General features: G+C 37.8%; 1 protein-coding gene across 1 annotated transcript; it reads left to right on the plus strand.

The window, feature by feature from the left end:
- The first annotated feature begins 458 nt into the window (after positions 1 to 458).
- Positions 459 to 20,280, plus strand: SNAP23 (synaptosome associated protein 23). Its single transcript, XM_081313447.1, has 8 exons — positions 459 to 687; positions 7,496 to 7,600; positions 9,002 to 9,043; positions 9,625 to 9,673; positions 9,948 to 10,065; positions 14,668 to 14,817; positions 15,378 to 15,522; positions 18,004 to 20,280. The coding sequence occupies exons 2-8, from the start codon at positions 7,544 to 7,546 to the stop codon at positions 18,067 to 18,069; spliced, it is 627 nt and encodes a 208-aa protein (XP_081169573.1). The 5' UTR covers positions 459 to 687; positions 7,496 to 7,543; the 3' UTR covers positions 18,070 to 20,280.
- The last annotated feature ends 222 nt before the right edge of the window (positions 20,281 to 20,502 follow it).

Genomic DNA, 20,502 nt, shown 5'->3' on the forward strand with positions numbered 1-20,502 from the left:
GTTTGTACGTTATCTTCGTGTTGATATGTTCGAAGAATGATTTGGTCATTGGGCCACGTAGTACATGGTAGAAACAGAAACAGACGAGCACAATTCAAAACGCACTGAAGATGTGTCCTCCCCCCTCTCCCCCAAATGGAGACGAAATGATGATGATGATGATGATGATGATGATGATGATGATGATGATTTATGCTTGTTTTTAGAAGATACTTCGTCAGGGTATACATCCCTACCGCAGGAATCTGATAGGATTTTACCACAGCTGAGAGAGCTTTTGTACCTTGAACAGGGTTTTATTAGAAAATAAGCACAGCCCCAACAGGATGCTTAAAGGCGAATCAAGAACCCGAGAAAGCGAAAGATAAATATGACGACCATTTCCTCCCACCAATAGCTATTAGCAATGCCTCCCAAAGCGACCAATGCTCTGCGACTCAGAAACCGGGTAAGGAGGAGGCGGGAGGAGGTAACAGCTGGGCCCCGAAGGAACCGGAGGGAAGAAGAAGGCGCTGCAGGAAACTGCCTGGGTGGGGCTCGGCGGAGGGAAGGGGCTTCCGAAGACCCGGCGCGAAGTTCGTCTCCTCGGCGGGCAGAGCGGGAGAGCTGCGCCGAAAGGCCCGGAGGGCGGAGTGGAGCGAAGCCGAGGGGCGGGCTTGGGCTCCTTTTTGCCCCCGAAGCGCCGGGGTGAGTCTCCGGAGGGAAGGAGCGGCGGGGAGAGCGAGAGCCGGGCGGGCGGAGGAAAGGAGGAAGGGGCGAGCCAGCCTGCCGGGGGCGGGCGACGAATGCTTTCGGGCGGACGGGCGGGGGAGGCCGGGAGGGGGCGGCCGGCCAAGGCCCCCTTGAGCCAGGCTGGAGCGCCGAAGGCACCGGGGTGCTGGAGGCGCGGGACTCGGAGGCTTTTCTCCTCCGCCGGAGGAAGGCGGGGGCCAAGGGGTTAAACGGCGGGCTGGGTCCTGGGCGAGGCGGCGGCAGGGCAGTCCGGGAAAAAAGCGGGCGGCGAGGCGTCCTGGGCGAGGAAGGGAAGGGAAGGGAAGGGGCGCGGGAAGCGGGAGGGGGGGGGTCGCGCCGCGGGAAGAGCGGCGCAGCATCCCTCGGAGCCGGGCAGCGAGGCCGACCTCGGGGAGAGGAGTTGTCACCCCTCGGTGGTCGTGGCAGCGCCCCTGGCTGTCCTGCCTTCTCGGGTTAGGCCTCGGCTTGGGCCGGTTGGCTTTCTGGAGGAATGCTGCCAGTTGGCTTCCTCTCCAGGCTGCGCTGCGTTTTCTGGTTTGTGGGGATCCTTTTGCTGAACCCTCACTTCGCAGTCCAAAGCAGGGACTGGAGAGGGCTTTGAGTAACTTGTTTTAGGACTTTTCATGGTTAAGGGGAGAAGCGTAAAACTACAGGGATTTATTAGGATATTTTTGTGTCTTACAGCTTACAGAGCCTTCACAATAGACTTTAGCAAAAGACTGACATAGTAGGGGGTATTATTATCCCATTGGCTGCATCTGTTTCTTTATTGCATTTTTTAAAAGCCTTAACAAGAGCAACAGGAAGCAGTAGCAGTTTTCACTTTTTTTCTTTCCCCACTAAATGGTGCAGATTGGAAGAGGGCAGAAGAATGGATAGAAGAAAGGACAGGAAACAAAATCTGGAAGCCTTTTCAGATTTAACTAGTATTCATGTATTTCTTATTCCTTCACAGTGGAGTGTTGTGCCAAATCAACTTCCCTTTATAAGAAAAAAAAATCCCCACTTACAAAATTCTGGACAAACACTTGTTTATACTCTTTGGGGAAATATAGTTCAGTAATGCAATTTCCTTGTAGCCTTTCTTTTGCTTTTCATTTTCAGAATTAAGTAGTTTGTATGTAATTTAACAGATTCACATAAGAAGTTCCATCCTAGATGAAAGCTCATAGGTAGTTAGGAAAGTCAATTGTTTCATCGTAGATTTAAGTTTTTGACTTCGTCCTAAATTACAGTACATATATATTATTTATTTATTTATTTTATTTTAATCCCATTTATATCCCGCCCTTCTCCGAAGACTCAGGGCGGCTTATGTACTCATTGTCATTTTAGTGGCAAAATGGTAGACTATAATAGTACATTTTTAAGTATAAAATGAAAATTAAATGGGTACATTAAGCATTTGATAGACTTAACATACCTGTCCTAATTGCCCCCAAGAAACTAAAAAATTAAGTTCCTTATTTAGTTACATCACTGTCTTATCTTGCAAGCGGATTTCCATTCACATACCTTTCTCATCTGAAGTTTGGGGTGGGGATGAGAATCAAGTGATGAATCATCAGTTAATAGCAATTTATCAGTGAACAAATGCAGTCCAATATAACCAGTTGACAGAAGTTTTCTGCTTTTCTATTTTGAGGATTTCTTTACTTTTGCAGTTTCATAATTAGCTCTCAGAAGAACAAATGATTTCTGCTGAAAATATGTCCTAATATTATATCTTAATAAATTGGGATTTCTGAATGGCCTTTATATAAAATAAAATTTGCATTAAAGATCATGTCTTCTCTCTGTCCATCAGTAGAATGGCATATGTCTCCTGTACTTTCTCCTTGAATAGAGGGACACTCGGAGTTAATATTTCTTCACGTTTCTTTGTTGATGGAAATTGGAAATATTGTATGGTACAGAAATAGCAATACAGTATGTATCTAAATAGCAGTCTTCACTCCTTTAAAACTAAAATACGATTAGCAAATTGCAGAAGTTCCCATTTTGACTTGTAGAATGAAAAAAGTTGTAAAACTGCATAAATATCTGTTACTTTGTATTTTTCACACAGTACTTTGGTAATGTCACTTGTTTCTTTTTTTCTCATTTTATTAATTGTGACAAAAGAATCCCGTGAATAGTAAATGAAAGCATCTTGAAGTTTGAACACTGCATAGAATGCAGGCAATAATATGTTAACTTGTAAGAAAGCCTTGGTGGAGTAGTGGGCTAATGCCTCCTTAAGTAACACCAGCTGCCTGCAATTAGTGCAGGTTCGAGTCCCACCAGGCTCAAGGTTGACTCAGCCTTCCATCCTTCCGAGGTAGGTAAAATGAGGACCCAGATTGTTGGGAGCAATTAAGCTGACTTTGTAATAATGCCGCTGGGGGGGGGGGCGAAAGCCCTAATAAGCAGGCATATACATAGAATGAAGGCTATTGCTAAGCACATTGATTTGTGCTTCTTAGATTGTAAGCCGCCCTGAGACTTCGGAGAAGGGCAGGATATAAATGGGATAAAAAAAGAGAAAGTCCTAGATTAGAAATCTTACTTTTTATAGAATAGCATGAGAATGTATACAGTAAGAGTTTCTTTGGTTATGCTTGTGGCATAGTGAGCCAAATTTGTCAAAATTGACCAGCATTGTCCTTACAGGAATCTTGCATATTTGATACTGACTTAGTCTACTCTCTCTTCCTCTTACTAAAAAGTATAATATGAGAATGTCAGTTAATCAAACCATGGGCCCAGGAGATCAGTATTTACAGGCCTATCTGGCGATTACTACAGCATATAGAGGACTATGACTAGGCATGTAAACACAAAGCAAGGAAGGTGATTTTCCCAAGTGAAATGAAAGAAATGTGTGTTTGTGGAACTAAGAGAAAAAGGGAAGGATCTAATAGATGTGAGTGAAGATGGTCTGATAAAGCAGAATGGACTTTGTAAATATACTCAAGGAACTACAGGTACAAAATTATGAATGACATGTATGTCAAAACACAAAGTGATAACTAAGAGTTATAGATGTGCATAGAAGTAGTATCCATAGCTTGGTGATAATTGTATGTTACATTCCAGTGACTAGTAATAATGGAGGAACCAGAGGTGAATCTGGGCTACTTGCAGACTTCTTTATCTGAGGTAGCTACTTAGATCTAATAGTTCTTCCATCTGGCAAGTCAGAACTGCCATTGTCATTGTTACAGTTCTCCTGCATTCAGATTGTCTTTGCCCTTCTGTTGTCAGTTAACACCATCTTTTTGTTTACTATTTATGAATGTTTGATATTTTTTTCAGATTTGAATACTGAATTTATTTAGTAAAGGCAACTGAAATATGATGGTCACTCTTATTTAAAACAAGTTTGTTTAATTTGTACTCTCTCCAAATACATCCCAGAAGTGAAATAATATCTATAAGAGATGGCACCTCCCCCCACAAAAAATAATCGATACTAAAAGAAAATTGAAAGTAATTGAAAACGTTGTTGCAAACTATTAGCTAGGCCTTTCATCAATACAGGGATATCTCTCCATGTAAGCTGTATGCCCATGAGTGACACGTTTCCCAACACTACAAAGATGGGTTACAATTGGGGAAATTACTCCACAATGGGTTAGCATAACTGCTAAGGTGAGGTCTGTATTTTTTTCTAATTATGGTAGATTTTAAGACAAGGGCTTGAACAAGTCCAGGCTATCTGTTCCTGAATCTCTTAAAGCAGACATGTCAAACACAAGGCCCAGGGGCCAGATCCGGCTCGCAAAGTGGTTTCATGTGGCCCGCAAAGCCATCCTGGAAATGGAGAGAATGGCCCCCACTGCCTTGGCCCTGGCCCAGAGACCTTCCTTCTTCCAGAGACCCTCAGATCTGTCCCACTCCTGCCCAGGCCCCCATAGGCACCCTTGATGCGAACAATGTAGAGCTGGCCATGCCCACCCAGTAGGCCATACGCACTCTAGCCACGCCCACCCTGGCCCTACCCACCCAGCCCCTTGAGGGCAACCGCAATGCTGATGCGGCCCCCAATGAAATTGAGTTTGACACCCCTGTCTTAAAGCTTAATTTTGGGAACAATTTGTTAATAAGAAAGCTAAGATTATGTTAATCTAAGTGGCTTCTGGAGAACTCTCTCTTTTGGCAACTGCACTATTCAGTCTTGGTCTAATACTGGATATACAGGTGAAACTCGGAAAATTAGAATATCATGCAAAAGTTCATTTATTTCAGTAATGCAACTTAAAAGGGGAAAGCAATATATGAGATAGACTCAATACATGCAAAGCAAGATAGTTCAAGCCGTGATTTGTCATAATTGTGATGATTATGGCTTACAGCTCATGAAAACCCCAAATCCACAAGCTCAGTAAATTAGAATATTGTGAAAAGGTGCAATATTTTAGACTCAAAGTGTCCCACTCTAATCAGCTAATTAAGCCATAACACCTGCAAAGGGTTCCTGAGCCTTTAAATGGTCTCTCAGTCTGGTTCAGTAGGAATCACAATCATGGGGAAGACTGCTGGCCTGACAGTTGTGCAGAAAACCATCATTGACACCCTCCATAAGGAGGGAAAGCCTCAAAAGGTAATTGCAAAAGAAGTTGGATGTTCCCAAAGCGCTGTATCAAAGCACATTAATAGAAAGTTATGTGGAAGGGAAAAGTGTGGAAGAAAAAGGTGCACAAGCAGCAGGGATGACCGCAGCCTGGAGAGGATTGTCAGGAAAAGGCCATTCAAAAGTATTGGGGACTTTCACAAGGAGTGGACTGAGGCTGGAGTCAGTGCATCAAGAGCCACCACACACAGACAGATCCTGGACATGGGCTTCAAATGTCGTATTCCTCATCAAGCCGCTCCTGAACAACAAACAACATCAGAAGTGTCTTACCTGGGTTAAAGAAAAACAGACCTGGTCTGTTGCTCAGTGGTCCAAAGTCCTCTTTTCTGATGAGAGCAACTTTTGCATCTCATTTGGAAACCAAGGACCCAGAGTCTGGAGGAAGAATGGAGAGGCACACACTGCAAGATGCTTGAAGTCCAGTGTGAAGTTTCCACAGTCTGTGTTGATTTGGGGAGCCATGTCATCTGCTGGTGTTGGTCCACTGTGCTTCATTAAGTCCAGGGTCAACGCAGCCGTCTACCAGGAGATTTTGGAGCACTTCATGCTTCCTTCCGCAGACGAGCTTTATGGGGATGCTGACTTCATTTTCCAGCAGGACTTGGCACCTGCCCACACTGCCAAAAGCACCAAAACCTGGTTCAATGACCGTGGGATTACTGTGCTTGATTGGCCAGCAAACTCGCCTGACCTGAACCCCATAGAGAATCTATGGGGCATTGCCAAGAGAAAGATGAGAGACATGAGACCAAACAATGCAGAAGAGCTGAAGGCCGCTACTGAAGCATCCTGGTCTTCCATAACACCTCAGCAGTGCCACAGGCTGATAGCTTCCATGCCACACCGCACCGAGGCAGTAATTGCTGCAAAAGGGGCCCAAACCAAGTACTGAGTACATATGCATGCTTCAGAGGTCCAATATTGTTCTATGTACACTCCTTGTTTTATTGATTGCATGTAATCTAATTTTCTGAGATTGTGGATTTGGGGTTTTCATGAGCTGTACGCCATAATCATCACAATTATGACAAATCATAGCTTGAACTATCTTGCTTTGCATGTAATGAGTCTATCTCACATATTAGTTTCCCCTTTTAAGTTGCATTACTGAAATAAATGAACTTTTGCACGATATTCTAATTTTTCGAATTTCACCTGTACTAATGCAGATATATTTTAAGCTTCTATAACGCTATTTCAAAGTTTAGGCTTTGTTGTTACATTCTAAGTTACACTTGTAGATAAATAAGGATAGAATAACATTTATTTTCATATAAATTTTATAAGAGGCTTATATGAAGTTTTAGATATAACAATATAATACATCCAATTTTGCCTGAATCCAATAGTTGTAGTTCTATATTTATTAATATCTAAAAAAGATTGGTGGGCCCTGAAAAAGCAGGAGCATTGAACAAGTGAGGGAATTAATATATCTTAGATTATTTAGAAATAGTAGTGACCATTGATAAAAAGTTATGGAAGACTATCTGGAAGAGAATCATTTGGTCAAGCGAGAAGTTGGAGCAAACCTGACTTCTCTTTATTTCTTAACTTATCATGTAGAAGTGTAACTTTTACGTAAACTGCTATTTTTATAATGAAGATAGAGTGTAGGATATTTGGATACTGTTCATAATTCTACCATTAAAGACATTAATTCTCTGGAAATCAGGATGATCTTGTCACTGCTGGCCTTTTGTAAGACCCTAAAGTCCTGGACCTGGGGCCATGATTGTGTGCAGGGAGCCATTTCTTGATTACATTAATGATTTAAGTTTGATGTTTCTTGGCTACTTTGCGTTTCAGTGTTGGTAATGCTTGTAATTATTTTTACTTTATTTTAATTTTGTTTGCAGCTAACAGTCGCTTGTTGAGATGGATGGGCATATAAACTGATTAAAACTATAAATACTTTCATGAAGTATTGTATTTCATTATATTACTGTCATTTTTATAGAATATTCTAATATTGAAATTTTGATTTTTTCCCCCCTCTTCCTAGAAAACTGACATCTAAACTGATTATAAATTTAATAAATAAATAAAAATTTAATAGGACACACTTTATTTGTAACAAATTTATATTACATAAAATTGGTCAAGATTTATACCCTTACCACTGTTACTTTATTATTATTATAGAAGAAATCCTGTTGTGAATAATTGGATGTTGAAAAACAAGTGTCAATCATGGCTGAGTTGTCACCTGAAGAAATTCAGTTGAGAGCCCATCAAGTTACAGATGAGGTAAACACCTCAAATATATTGTTGCACAATAATCTGGGTAGATAAACTTTTTAGAGTCCGTGATCTCCACTAAAATTGATTGGTTATACAATATCGCTTGATAATATTGCATTGAAGGGGAGGTTTTCATCTAAATTTAGAAAACAAAAATACTTTTTTTCCCTATGATTAATGAATTTTCTGAAGGAGAGAGCCTTGTTTATGTGTTACACACAACCCAGCAGACTCCCTCCCCAATAATAATTATCACTCATGAAAAAGCACAATGAAGCTCAGTATGCTGCAAGTTATTTTATATATATATATATGTAAAACTCAGGTGGGAAGGTAACAGGGACGCGGTGGCTCAGTGGGTTAGGACGCTGAGCTTGTCGATCAGAAGGTCGGCAGTTTGGCGGGTCAAATCCCAAGTGCCGTGTAACAGAGTGAGCGCCTGTTACTCGTCCCAGCTTCTGCCAACCTAGCAGTTCGAAAGCACGTAAAAATGCAAGTAGAAAAATAGGGACCACTACGGTGGGAGGTAACAGCGCTCCGTGCGCCTTTGGCGTCTAGTCATGCCGGCCACATGACCACGGAGACGTCCTCGGACAAGCGCTGGCTCTTCGGCTTTGAAATGGAGATGAGCACCGGCCCCTAGAGTTGGAAACGACTAGCACGCATGTGCGGGGGAACCTTTACCTTTACCTTTAAAACTCAGGATCAACCTGTGGAAACAACTACTTCTGCTGAAGTACTTTCTTAGCACAGTAGCCAGGGAATAGTAGGGACATCATAATGAAAGTAAGAGAAGTGGGAGAAAACAGTGATGGTATGCAAAAAAAGAATAGATGGAAATATTATAGATGCTGCACTTTAGCATGCCTCCTTCCTCCAGACTGTATTTTAGCCCCACAAAGTCATTTCAGGGTTAGCAGGTGGCCTCTTTTGTGAGGGCTCTTACATACTCTCCCTTAGGGAAGGTAAGAGAAAGGCAGAGTGCAAGAGTGAATCGGCCACTGCAACAATTCCATCCCATCCTCTTCACTCTGCCAAAACAGACCATCAAGGGGCAATGCCACCAGGCCTGGAAGGCAGAGCTAGAGCCTTGCTAATGGTGTAGTTCTGCTCTTCTTCACTGCCACAAGAGAACAAACTTCAGACTCTTTGAAAAGAAAGTTTAATAGATTCCAAGAGGACAGACTTACACAGAGTCTAAAAAGAGGTTTTGTCTGGAAAATAGTGGCTGCATAATAATGTTGATTTTTAAAATATCACTAATCGAGACAAAACCTTGCTTAGCTGCATTGTGTCAGAGACAAGGGTATACTGTAGTGCTTACTTAAAGCAATGTCTAAAGTTATATAATTACTACATATCTTTAAAAATTTCCATGCCTGAAATGAAATCTTATCTTTATTTTAGTCTTTGGAAAGCACAAGGAGGATCCTTGGCATGGCCATTGAGGTAAGGAAGAAGTTAACGGCTTTCTTTGGCTGTGTGTGTTGGGGCGGGGGGGGGGAAATCAGGTGCAGAACCTCAAATGAAGTTGAGTATATTATATTCATCGAACATTACATGTATGGAAGTATTTCTCAGATTTTCTTAGAAAGCTTCCATGATGAAAGAGCAATAGCTCTTTCTTTGCTTTTTTTCTCTTCTTTTTCTGCTTTTTAACTGTTTTAATATCAGGTTTGTATCTTTGTAAGTGACCCAGAGTCACTGAGAGTAAACTGGGCAGCCATATAATTTTTTGTAAATAAAAATAAACAACGAAACTTATATAAAATTGAAATGATTTTATCATAGGACCAATAAACAAAAGCAACAAATTCACCAGTTACTTACAGCTTATATTACAAAATAACTTGCAATATTGGAATATTTTTTTATTCTACCTAGAAGAAAATTTTATATAGTAGTATTTATGCTGATAATTTTTTATGTAATTATTTAGAAGTTTCTGCACACAATAGCCTGTAGCAAATTGTTTTGTTACACTAATTCCATGGTGTAGTGGTTCTGTATTCTCTTTTTTTCTATTATAGTCCCAAGATACTGGAATCAAAACCATTACCATGTTAGATGAACAAGGCGGTGAGTTGCACAAGTGTAATAAAGAACAATATGGCATCTTTGATTATAAATTTAGAAGTCTATTTCATAGTGATACATAATAAAGATACATAATTAATGCAGTCCGGATACAGGCATGGCCATTGTCCACAGGTTTGCAGTAGTTTCCAGAACCATTAACACTTCTTAAACTGCTTTTAAATGCTTTTTAAAAAGTGTTTTGAATGCAGACCTTCCTATATGAAGTGTAAGCATTTACGTTATTTAAAGTTTCTAAAGCTTTTTTTTTTCCTAGAAAAGTTAAACCACATAGAAGAAGGTATGGATCAAATAAACAAAGACATGAAAGAAGCTGAAAAGAACTTGACAGAGCTTAATAAGTGCTGTGGTCTCTGTGTCTGTCCGTGCAATAGGTCAGTTAAAAGCAGATTGGTAAGATGCTTTTTTCAAGGAAAAATATCACTCCTGTTTAGAACTTCAGTGACTAGAAAATTTAATTAAGCTACTGTTCTCTCTGATGGAAAAAAGAACTGCTACAAAATTCAAAATACAAACTGGATATTGTGCTAAACCATGGTCTGTGTTCACTTATAATCCTAAGCCATAAACCATGTTTACAAACAATAGCAACTGGGTTCACATAGCCTTGGTGGAGCAGTGGGCTAATGCCTCCTTAAGTAACACCAGCTGCCTGCAATTAGTGCAGGTTCGCGTCCCACCAGGCTCAAGGTTGACTCAGCCTTCCATCCTTCCGAGGTAGGTAAAATGAGGACCCAGATTGTTGGGGGCAATTAAGCTGACTTTGTAATAATGCCGCTTGGGGTGTGTGTGAAAGCCCTAATAAGCAGGCATATACATAGAATGAAGGCTACTGCTAAGCTTGTAAGCCGCCCTGAGTCTTCGGAGAAGGGCGGGATATAAATGGAATTAAAATAAAAATAAATAAAAATAAAACATGATAAGCAAAATTCAAAGAAATCACATTTTACCTTAACATTGTCCAAGCCACTGACTGCATTCATATGGTCTTCTTTATGTGCTATTAAGTCAGGTAGACTCTGAGCAACTACAAAAATTGACCTTCTCTGGGATGATCTGACCCCAACCTGCCCCTTTAGGTTTTCCAATGGGGTATTATCCAAAACTTTATGGGTGCATGCAAGTGTGAATGATTGCTCCTTTCTCTAGATCTATGAAGCTTGAACACTTTTGTTGTAGTGGTTTGTAGTGTATATCCAAAATAAAGATTTCATTATTGTCATTTGAAAAGCCATGAGATTGTGGCATTTTTATCCCAAATGTTAAAAGATTTGAAAGACGAACACTGATGTCTTGTGAAATTTCAGTCTTTTAAAAATGTATTTGTTTCTTAAAAATGCTGTAATTTTGGGGTCCAGTGCCATGACAACCACCAACTATGGTTGTACCCTTGTTTTTCTTGCAATTCACAAAAACATTCTGCTTAGTGTAGTGGTTCCTACAAAGGAAGAAGTTGCGAAATGCTTATTTAGACTTAATTGTACTTGTTCATAAGGGTAACCTGTGAATAAAATAATGACCAGAATGTTTTAAATTTGGTGGGTTTGTTCTAGTTTTGGTTTTCTGATAATGACAAATAGAAGTTGTATTGGATGACATAATAAAGTTTAAACAGTGAATGTTTAAATTGTTTTCAAGCTGTGCCAACCAATGAAGAAAAGCCAGTGGTTATGCACCAGTAGTGAGGCACTATAAGGCTTAGTTAGATGTGCAAATATACCTGTGACTTAAATCTGATAATATATTGGAACATGGAAGCTAAAGCAATTAATACAAGCTTGAGTTGGATTTTAAACTGCCTATTAAGTATGTGGAAGGAATTATTGTTTATATCAATCAGATTTAAAATAACAATTCATGGGAAAGTTGTAGAATTTTTCCCTCAGCTTCACTGGGTGGGAACAAAATATGTGTCAAGTTTAATGAAGGATTACAAGGAAAGCATGATGTGCTATGTAACAGTCTTTTCCCCCCAATAGTACATTTTTATCCCTCACTCTGAAAGTATGAAATTTTTGTGATATTTGAAATTTTTGTACATTGGAAAAGTAATTTTGTGGAATTTTCAATATGCTTAATAACAAAATAGTATATAAGGCAAATATGTAGAGACGGAAGAAGAATTGAATGGATTTGAAGTGGATGAAAGGAAATCAAACTCTTCCATTACTAGAGCTAAATTAAGTGACTTTTTGTCACAATAACACAGCATTTTTACAAATTTTAAATATAATATTTCTTTTCTTCCTAATTTGTTTTAAAGCTGTTTTCTTATTATAGCATACTCTCAGGTATACTTTGAAATAGTTTGTCAGCTAACAAATAGTTATCTGCTTGCTTGTCTTACTGTTCACTCTTTTTTCATTCTCTCCTAATCACCTCACATTTCCTTCTTAATAAAAATGAAGATTTAACATCAGAGGTTGGATCCACTTAACTGTTCAAAATGGAATTTAGGAAAAACCCTGTATTAAGAAGCAGTTTGCACTGCTAACCAGCTGTCTGAAGGTGATGTTCTAACATGATGCATGTCTGATTGTGCATGTTTTCTTAACATGCAAGCAACCTTGTGATGGTCTGTAGTTGTATCTGTGCTGTGTTGTTTGTAGTTTATATTTAGTTATTCTGATTTGTTTGATCTGAAATAATAGTTATAATGTTTAGAATGCAAATAACAGTTGATATACAATTTAAGTCTTATTAGGATTTTTTCAGGAAAATAATAGCTTATGCATAGATTTAATAATATTGGAGGAATAATATGAAATGTTATGATAATGTTCACATATTGTTTTAACTATGATCTACCACATGGAGAAAATATATTTTGGTCAAGTATTACTCAGCATGCAACTGTTTTGTAAGAATGCCCATAGCCTCAGGATTCCTATGTTTAGTTTAAAAATATCAGGTACCACTGTACAGGGTAAGTCCAGAACCAAATAACAATTAGACATTATAGAACAGGGGTCTTCAAACCTGACCCTTTTATGCTGAGGAATTCTGGGATTTGAAGTCCACAAGTCATAAAAGGCCAAGTTTGAAGACCCCTGTTATAGAATAATACAGCCTAAAACATTACATACAAGATTTATCTTGGTTATATGAATGTTGGAATAGAAAAATAAGTTTTGCATTTATTCCTCCATTTTTATTACCATTAGGATAATGATTATCTGATGCATGATTTGGTGAAATTAGCACAATATAAATTTCTCAGTACTTTGTTGGTTTATGCCTTCAGATTAGTTTTTTGACACCTGGTGACTGCCTGGACCAGTCCCTGCAGTTTTCTTGGCATAGTTTTTCAAAAGTGGTTTGCCATTGCCGCCTCCTTGCAACTGAGGGAGCGTGATAGGCCCACTGTCATCCAGCTGCCTTCATGCCTAAGAAAGGACTAGAACTCACTGTCTGCCAGTTTCTAGCCTGGTGCCTTAACCACTGCAGTAAGCTGGCTTTTTAGGTTTTTCTATACAATTCATTAAATAAAAGGTGCCCCATAAATATAATGCTAAGTAGTACATACTTGATTGTATAATAAGCAATAAATCAGTTGGCTGTCTTTAGTATAGGAACTTCTTACAACTAATTTGTAAGGAATGAGCTAACATAGTTGAACATATAAACACATGAATAGGGAATGTGAATTTCATAAAAATAAATTGGACACCAATGCAAAAAGACTTCTCTTCACACTTGCATTCCATGTGTGGGCCTTAAATCTGTTATCTCACCCCTCCAGGGTAGATTTAGAAGGGACGCATTGTCATTAGAGGGCAAGTAGAATATTATATATTGAGAAATGCTAACTTTGTTAGCAAACAACCATTTTAATTCATGGAAAATGCCTCTTAAGGCAGGGGTGTGAAACTCAATTTCATTGAGGGCCACATCAGCATTGCGGTTGCCCTCAGGGGGCTGGGTGGGTAGGGCCAGGGTGGGTGTGGCCTACTGGGTGGGCGTGGCCAGCTTTACATTGTTTGCATCAAGGGTGCCTATGGGGGCCTGGGCAGGAGTGGGACAGATCTGGGGGTCTCTGGCAGGATGAGGGTCTCTGGGCCAGGGCCAAGGCAGTGGGGGCCGTTGCCTCACTGTTTCCAGGATGGCTTCGCGGGCCACATGAAACCATTTCACGGGCCAGATCCGGCCCCTGGACCTTGTGTTTGACATGTCTGCTCTAAGGCATGAATCGTTTTGGATATTATTTCAGCTATTAATACAAAAACTTTCAGTGCTTTGATATACAGTACATATTGATTTGCCTGCAAATCAAGGATGATTTCTTCTGGTCTTCTACTGAATACCAAATATGTGTTGAGAATACCAAATATGATATAGCGTGTCAGGTGCTAACTATGAGTAAGTCAGCTATGTGCAGGTAGTTGTTGACTTACAACCATTTGTTTAATGACCATTCAAAGTTTGCCAAAAACCAGCACTTCCTGTTTGGGGCAAAACACCCATAGTAAACTATTGGTTTGCTTAAAAATCACCACATTCACTTTAAAACCGCCGCTTAATGACTGCTGCAAAAAGCCATATAATCAGGCCACTCACTTGTTTTATGATTGTTATGACATACAGTTGTAATGGGCAGTTCATTACGGTCATATTTTGAGGATTACGTGTAGATAATTTTAAAAGGTAGAAGCTGCAAAGACTATGGGAACAGGATTAAGTATAGAGTAACCTTCCTTGGTTAACCTCCCACCCTCAATGTCATTCAAAGGAATAAATCAGTGACAAGCTATGATCACACTTCTCCTGAACCATATTTAACTTGTCAGGCATTACATTGACCTAATATATATTTGGATAGTGTATGAACAAGATCATATTTTGTGGTGAACCTAGGTTTATTTACTAGTGTCATATGAAAGAGTCCTTGGCATTGCCTAATATTATTTCAAAGTAGCTAAATTTAAATTGTGTATTTACCTTTTTAGCTAATTGAAGCTATTCTATTTTTCTTATAGAACAAGGAGTTTTGAGTCTAATAAAGCATATAAGACAACTTGGGGTGAGAACGAGAATTCAGGTGATCATATAATAACCAGACAACCAGGACAGGCAGGAAATTATCAACAACAGACCTCAGGAGGACCAGCTGGAGGATACATAAAGCGGTAAATAGTCTTTTCTTCCTCCACTGATAAATACATATTCCGTATCTGTTCTTTTGCAACAGTACTGGGGTATTGAAAACCATCATGAGAAGCTTAATTCTGTGTAAATCATTAATGTTTATTCAGAACACTGTTGAGTAATTTTTCAAAGACTCCAAATAACACATTTTGAACCAAATTTTGCAACACGATTGGTGGAATGTATAAAGGTCTTTATAAAAACAGAGGGTTATTTTTAACCTCTTTTATAAATTGCCAATTATATATATTTTAAGACTGAAGCTATGAAATGTTTGTTTGAGATAGAATTAGGACTGTTTATGATTCTGTTATTTAATTTTATCATGGCTTTGGTATTTTTATAATAGTTCTGATTTAACTGATGATGATTTTTAATTTCTATTGAGAACTGCCATAGGGCAGTTTGAGTAGTGTGAGCATGTGGATAGACAGGTGAGAGGGAGAGATTGAGAGAGAGAGAATTTACCGGTAGTTCATTACAATGAAGAAGAAGGAACTTGCCAGTCCTCAAAGTAGGTTTCTTTTGATATTTTGAAAAGGATAACAAATGATGCCAGAGAAGATGAGATGGAGGATAACTTAACTCAAGTGGGGCACATCTTGGGAAATCTGAAACATATGGCCTTGGATATGGGCAGTGAGATCGATTCACAAAACAAGCAGATAGACCGTATAACTGAGAAGGTAAGAAGCGAGAACTGGATCCTTACAACCTTAATTATCAGAGGCTTAATTGCTGAGATGAGTAGCTAATTGTTCTGGAGTACAGTACCATGGTGTACAAATTTCCAATTTGCCAACAGATTGTGTCCTTGCTCTCTAGTGTGGATAACATTCTTCCACCCAAAGCATTATTTTTCTCTCTAGGATATATTTAAATTTGATTTCATGGTGAATCCTTTGGAATTGTGAACTTGAAATAATATTTCCATTATGATGGTTGTTGTTGTTAGTTACAAAGTCATGTCCGACCCATCGCGACCCCAATGTTCCTCCAGGCCTTCCTGTCCTCTACCATCTTCTGGAGTCCATTTAAGCTCGCGCCTACTGCTTCAGTGACTCCATCCAGCCACCTCATTCTCTGTCGTCCCCTTCTTCTCTTGCCCTCAATCTTTCCCAGCATTAGGCTCTTCTCCAGTGAGTCCTTCCTTCTCATTAGGTGGCCAAAGTATTGTGAGTTTCCACCATGGTACAATATGAAAAATAAAATAAATACCAATGCCGATAAATACCATATTATTGGGATTGAGGAACACATTTGAAAAGTATTTTATATGTGCCTTCTGGTTGTTGCTGTCCATTCATAGAATGAATAAGAAAACACTAATTTCCAGTAAGATGTTGATGTTGCTTTTTTTTAAAGCAATTTGCCCAAGAACTCAAGTACAAATTAAATGTGGAATCTGATGCAACTCATATTTGTCCTTACAAAGCACAAGCAACCTGGTGATATGCTGGTATTAGTGAATTGTTCCTTTCTACCCATACACAAAACAAGTGCACTATGTATACACTGAAGATATATATCACATTGACTATAGATCAGATCCTGGTTGGTTAAAAAGCAGATTTGTGTTGCCCAGAATAGAATAAATACCATTGAAGTTGCTCTATTCTAACTGGGCTTTCTCAACATTCTGCACTTGTTTCTCTGAAACACTGATATTCTGTAAAGGATGAAACAGTGCCAAGAAAAAAAAAGATTTGTTTATATAAAATGCCATGACAGAAACAGGAGGAGAGGAGGAATAAATATTGCAGTCAGTAACTAATAGGTCAACTCTCAAAATGACTTTTAGAATCAGAGCACCCTTGGCTGGCCAGATCACAGATAATGTTGTTGTTGTTGTTTAAACCACATCAATTATCTTAATCCTCTTTCCTGTTTTTCTGGATGCCTTTAGTAAATTAAATCTTTTTATAATGCAGATAGGGTAGAGAACCTGGCAGACACCAATGGTAATGTTGGTGGCCATTTAGTGTCCATGACATCACACTGAGTACCCAAGATTATAGATTTATTATTATCTTACATTCTTACTTTGCATGTTGCGATGACCATTCAAATTAGGGAGTTATGGAATGAATGCCTTGAATATCTGATACTTAGTATCCAAATGCAATAAGATGGTTGAAAGAATAAATATCTTTATCATTAAAAGGAAGTTGATATTAGTTCATACCAGTTTTAAAGCCAAGCAATTTTTAGAGAAAATGATATATAAATCAGGGTAGATTGATTTAAGCAAGTTTTTAAAAAATATTTTGAATAAATATTTTAAATAAAGTTTATTACTGATGAGTGTTCAGACAATGAATGAATAGTGCTGCTATAGTGATAAACAAATCCTGTTAAAAGTCATAGCAGCACTTTATAATATCAAGAAAAGTGATCATGCTGTTTTGAGAACTTATTTTCTTAAGTAATTCTTCTGCCTTGCCTCTCTCAATAAGCTTACCACTGGTATCTTTGTGTATGTGAACAGATTCGTAAGTGCTAGTCATTAGACTGAGCACTAGATTGTAAATATTTCCTAACATCAGTGTTAAATATTTTAAATTATTTTTTTTTAAAAAAATTGTGTTTCAAATGTTAATTTTTAAATTAAAAAACAGCCATACTATATATAAGTAAGTGTAGTAGTATAATGATGAGAAGGTTATTTAGAATGTATTTGTATCTGTCAGCTATGAACTTATTTAAATGATTTTCTCTTGTAAATAAATCTATGCTGCTTTAGTTTCTTCCTTGCTCCTAAATATTATACTTTCATGGCTAATTTCTAAGCAAGTCAGTAGAGTCCCTCCAGTACTTTCCCTCCTTTGCTGGAATCTGTCCTTTATTTATATTTAATTTCTTTCATTTCATTTGAATCTTTACAGAGTGCTTAGCAATTTACAAAAAGCCATATCCTGAATGAATTGAGAAAGGGGATTTTTTTCTATTAATATAACTAAGCACATTGATTTGTGCTTTAAATTGTAAGCTGCCGAGTCTTCGGAGAAGGGCGGGATATAAATGGGATTAATAATAATAAAATAAATGTCTCTCTTTTAGTTCTCCTTATTCTTGAAGAAATATAATTTCTTCTATAAAGAGGCTTGAATAGTTTCTGTGCACCTTTATAATTTACTAGTAAAATTGCATTTTGTTTTCTTTTTCAGGCTGAAACCAACAAAGACCGTATTGACCAAGCCAATGCAAGAGCCAAAAAGCTTATTGAGAACTGATAGCCATTGCCAGTTTTGAGTCAACTGAAATCTTTTTTCATTCTACAAATATCCTCAATTTCCAAAGAGAAGCAACTGTTCAGAAAATGAAACAAAGCAGAACATTATTGTATTGTACATGTTTAGTTTGAAAATCCAGGAAAATAGCACAACAAAAGTGTAACTTATTCATGTTCGTATCCTCAGGGCTTCATTTTCCATGGTTTTGTACCTTCTGTGAGATTAGTCTTACCACCACCCCCCCTTTTTTCCTTTACTTTCCTTGTGGCAACTCAGAGATGGAGTGCAAACTGACTGATTAAAGGCAAAGAGGATGCACTCACTAGATTTAATTACCTCACTTAATGCTACATGTCATCACTGAATTGGTAGATGATTGGTTTTCATGAAATGTATATATTTGTAGAAATTAAGCTTGCCCCTACTTTTTCAAAATATTTGATTTCACTGCCAAGTTTTCCACAATGGGGAAAGATGATAATGGATATATTATAAAGTATACTTTCAAGCCATAGCTATTCTAATTTGCATGCAAATTAGGTAAGTAAACATACAAAACGCATAATGCATAAATGTAACTCAGACAAATTTAAACTTATTTCCCACTTTTCTCTCCAAAACATTGGATTTTCAATCCTAATTTCTTTTACTTCTTTCACAGAAACTATGTTAGTAGGATTAGAGGAAAGGGCAACTGAGACAGCTTAACATGGAGCATGTTACTCTTGATCATTTGGAATCTCATGAGATTGCAAGAAAATTAATATATGCCTTTATATAAATATCCTGAACCTTTGCCATTTTTAAAAAAATGTGTTTCTGTAGGTATTAATACTGCTGAGATTGGTCTATGAAATCTCTGTGGATCTTTTAAAACATTTTATCAGAAATGTACAAACTTATTTCATAAACGTATTCCTTATAGAAATGTGTTATCCTTTTAATATAAACAATTCATACAATCTGTACAAATCTGTAGAGGGCAGCATATTGTGATTTCAATACTGTATTTATTAAAATACTGGGTAAAACATCAAATCAGGGCACAATCTAAGTTTGAATGAAGTCAAAAGCCATCTGTTTAGTGATATTAGTAACAATATTGTTTCATTTTTTCTATCTGGATTATACATTCTCATGCTTTTCAAAGAAATCAGTTTCAAGCACCACTATATTGTTATTAAAATAGAATTTGATACAGTTCACAATTTTTTAAATGGTTAAAAAATGTTAGTATGTAGGAGAAGTTGGGACCCAACGAAAACCACCATGAATCACTGTTAATGAGCTATAAGTTGTTGAATGGGTCACATGGTGTAGTTTGCTGTAATAAGTACTTAAACTAGAGCCTCTTTTAGTTTACTCCCATTTCAGGATTAAGGTTCTTGATTTGGTTTTTCTATCATGTATCTGTAGACATGACTAAATTTCAAATCTACTAGATGCCCACTCTTTTACAAGATAGCTTTAATTCTCTTCTAATTAAGAATCCACCAAATTATTGATTTATTCAACTGCACAATATTTAGTAGAACTTGTATTTTATTCAACTTGAAGCTATAAAGTTCTTCTAGTCCTTGCATGTTTTGCTGCAAGTCTAAAAGAATTATCTGCAACAATTGTAGATACTATAAAGTTCAGAATGAATCTCCTAATTGTACTGTGATTGTTCTTAAATAATTTCTTCATGCCTTGTTTCTTTTCACATTTCCAACTGAATGTTTAATTTTTATTATAAAGCTTAGTCTTCTATATAACCTTGTAAAATGGAATGCTAGAATTGTAGCATAGTGCAAGAATTGTGCACATCCCTCTCAAATTACGTTTATTAATACCAAAACAAATTACAGGATTTGGCTGGAAAATATATTCTCTAGAAGCAACACAATTCCTCCAGGAGCTCTCTATATAATTTTTTCTAGTAATATTTTATCAAGCTCTAATTAGTTGAACTGCTGAGCAAAATGGTACTCTGTAACATTTCATCATTAGGTTGTATGGGAACCATGAACATTTGCTTAGTAATATTAAACATAAAAATTGAAAATTGATACCATAATCATCTGGTATTACAATTTGTGAAAAATGATAAATTTTGTATAGCTTAGTATCACAAGACAAACAGTACAAATCTGTTTTTAGCTATAATGTGAATGCCCAAGATGTCCTTCTGTATACTTGGTAGGCTGAATAAATATAATTTATAAATCTTTTCACTCTTCAAGTACCTGTGTAAGTCTGAATGGCCTTAAAGTGTCCTATGCTGTTTAATAGACATACCCTGTAAATATTTTTGCTTGCAGTTAAGAATCCAGCTTTTAGCTTCCTATGGAGTCCAGTAGGTGAACCATTACTAAGTTCCATTGAGTAAAGCAAGATACGGGCTGATGGGATAGTCACCTTGCTGAAAAAAACAAGATCTAGGAGTTTCAA

This window comes from Vipera berus (assembly GCF_964194415.1).
Source record: "Vipera berus genome assembly, chromosome: 1".
Classification (NCBI taxonomy): Eukaryota; Metazoa; Chordata; class Lepidosauria; order Squamata; family Viperidae; genus Vipera; species Vipera berus.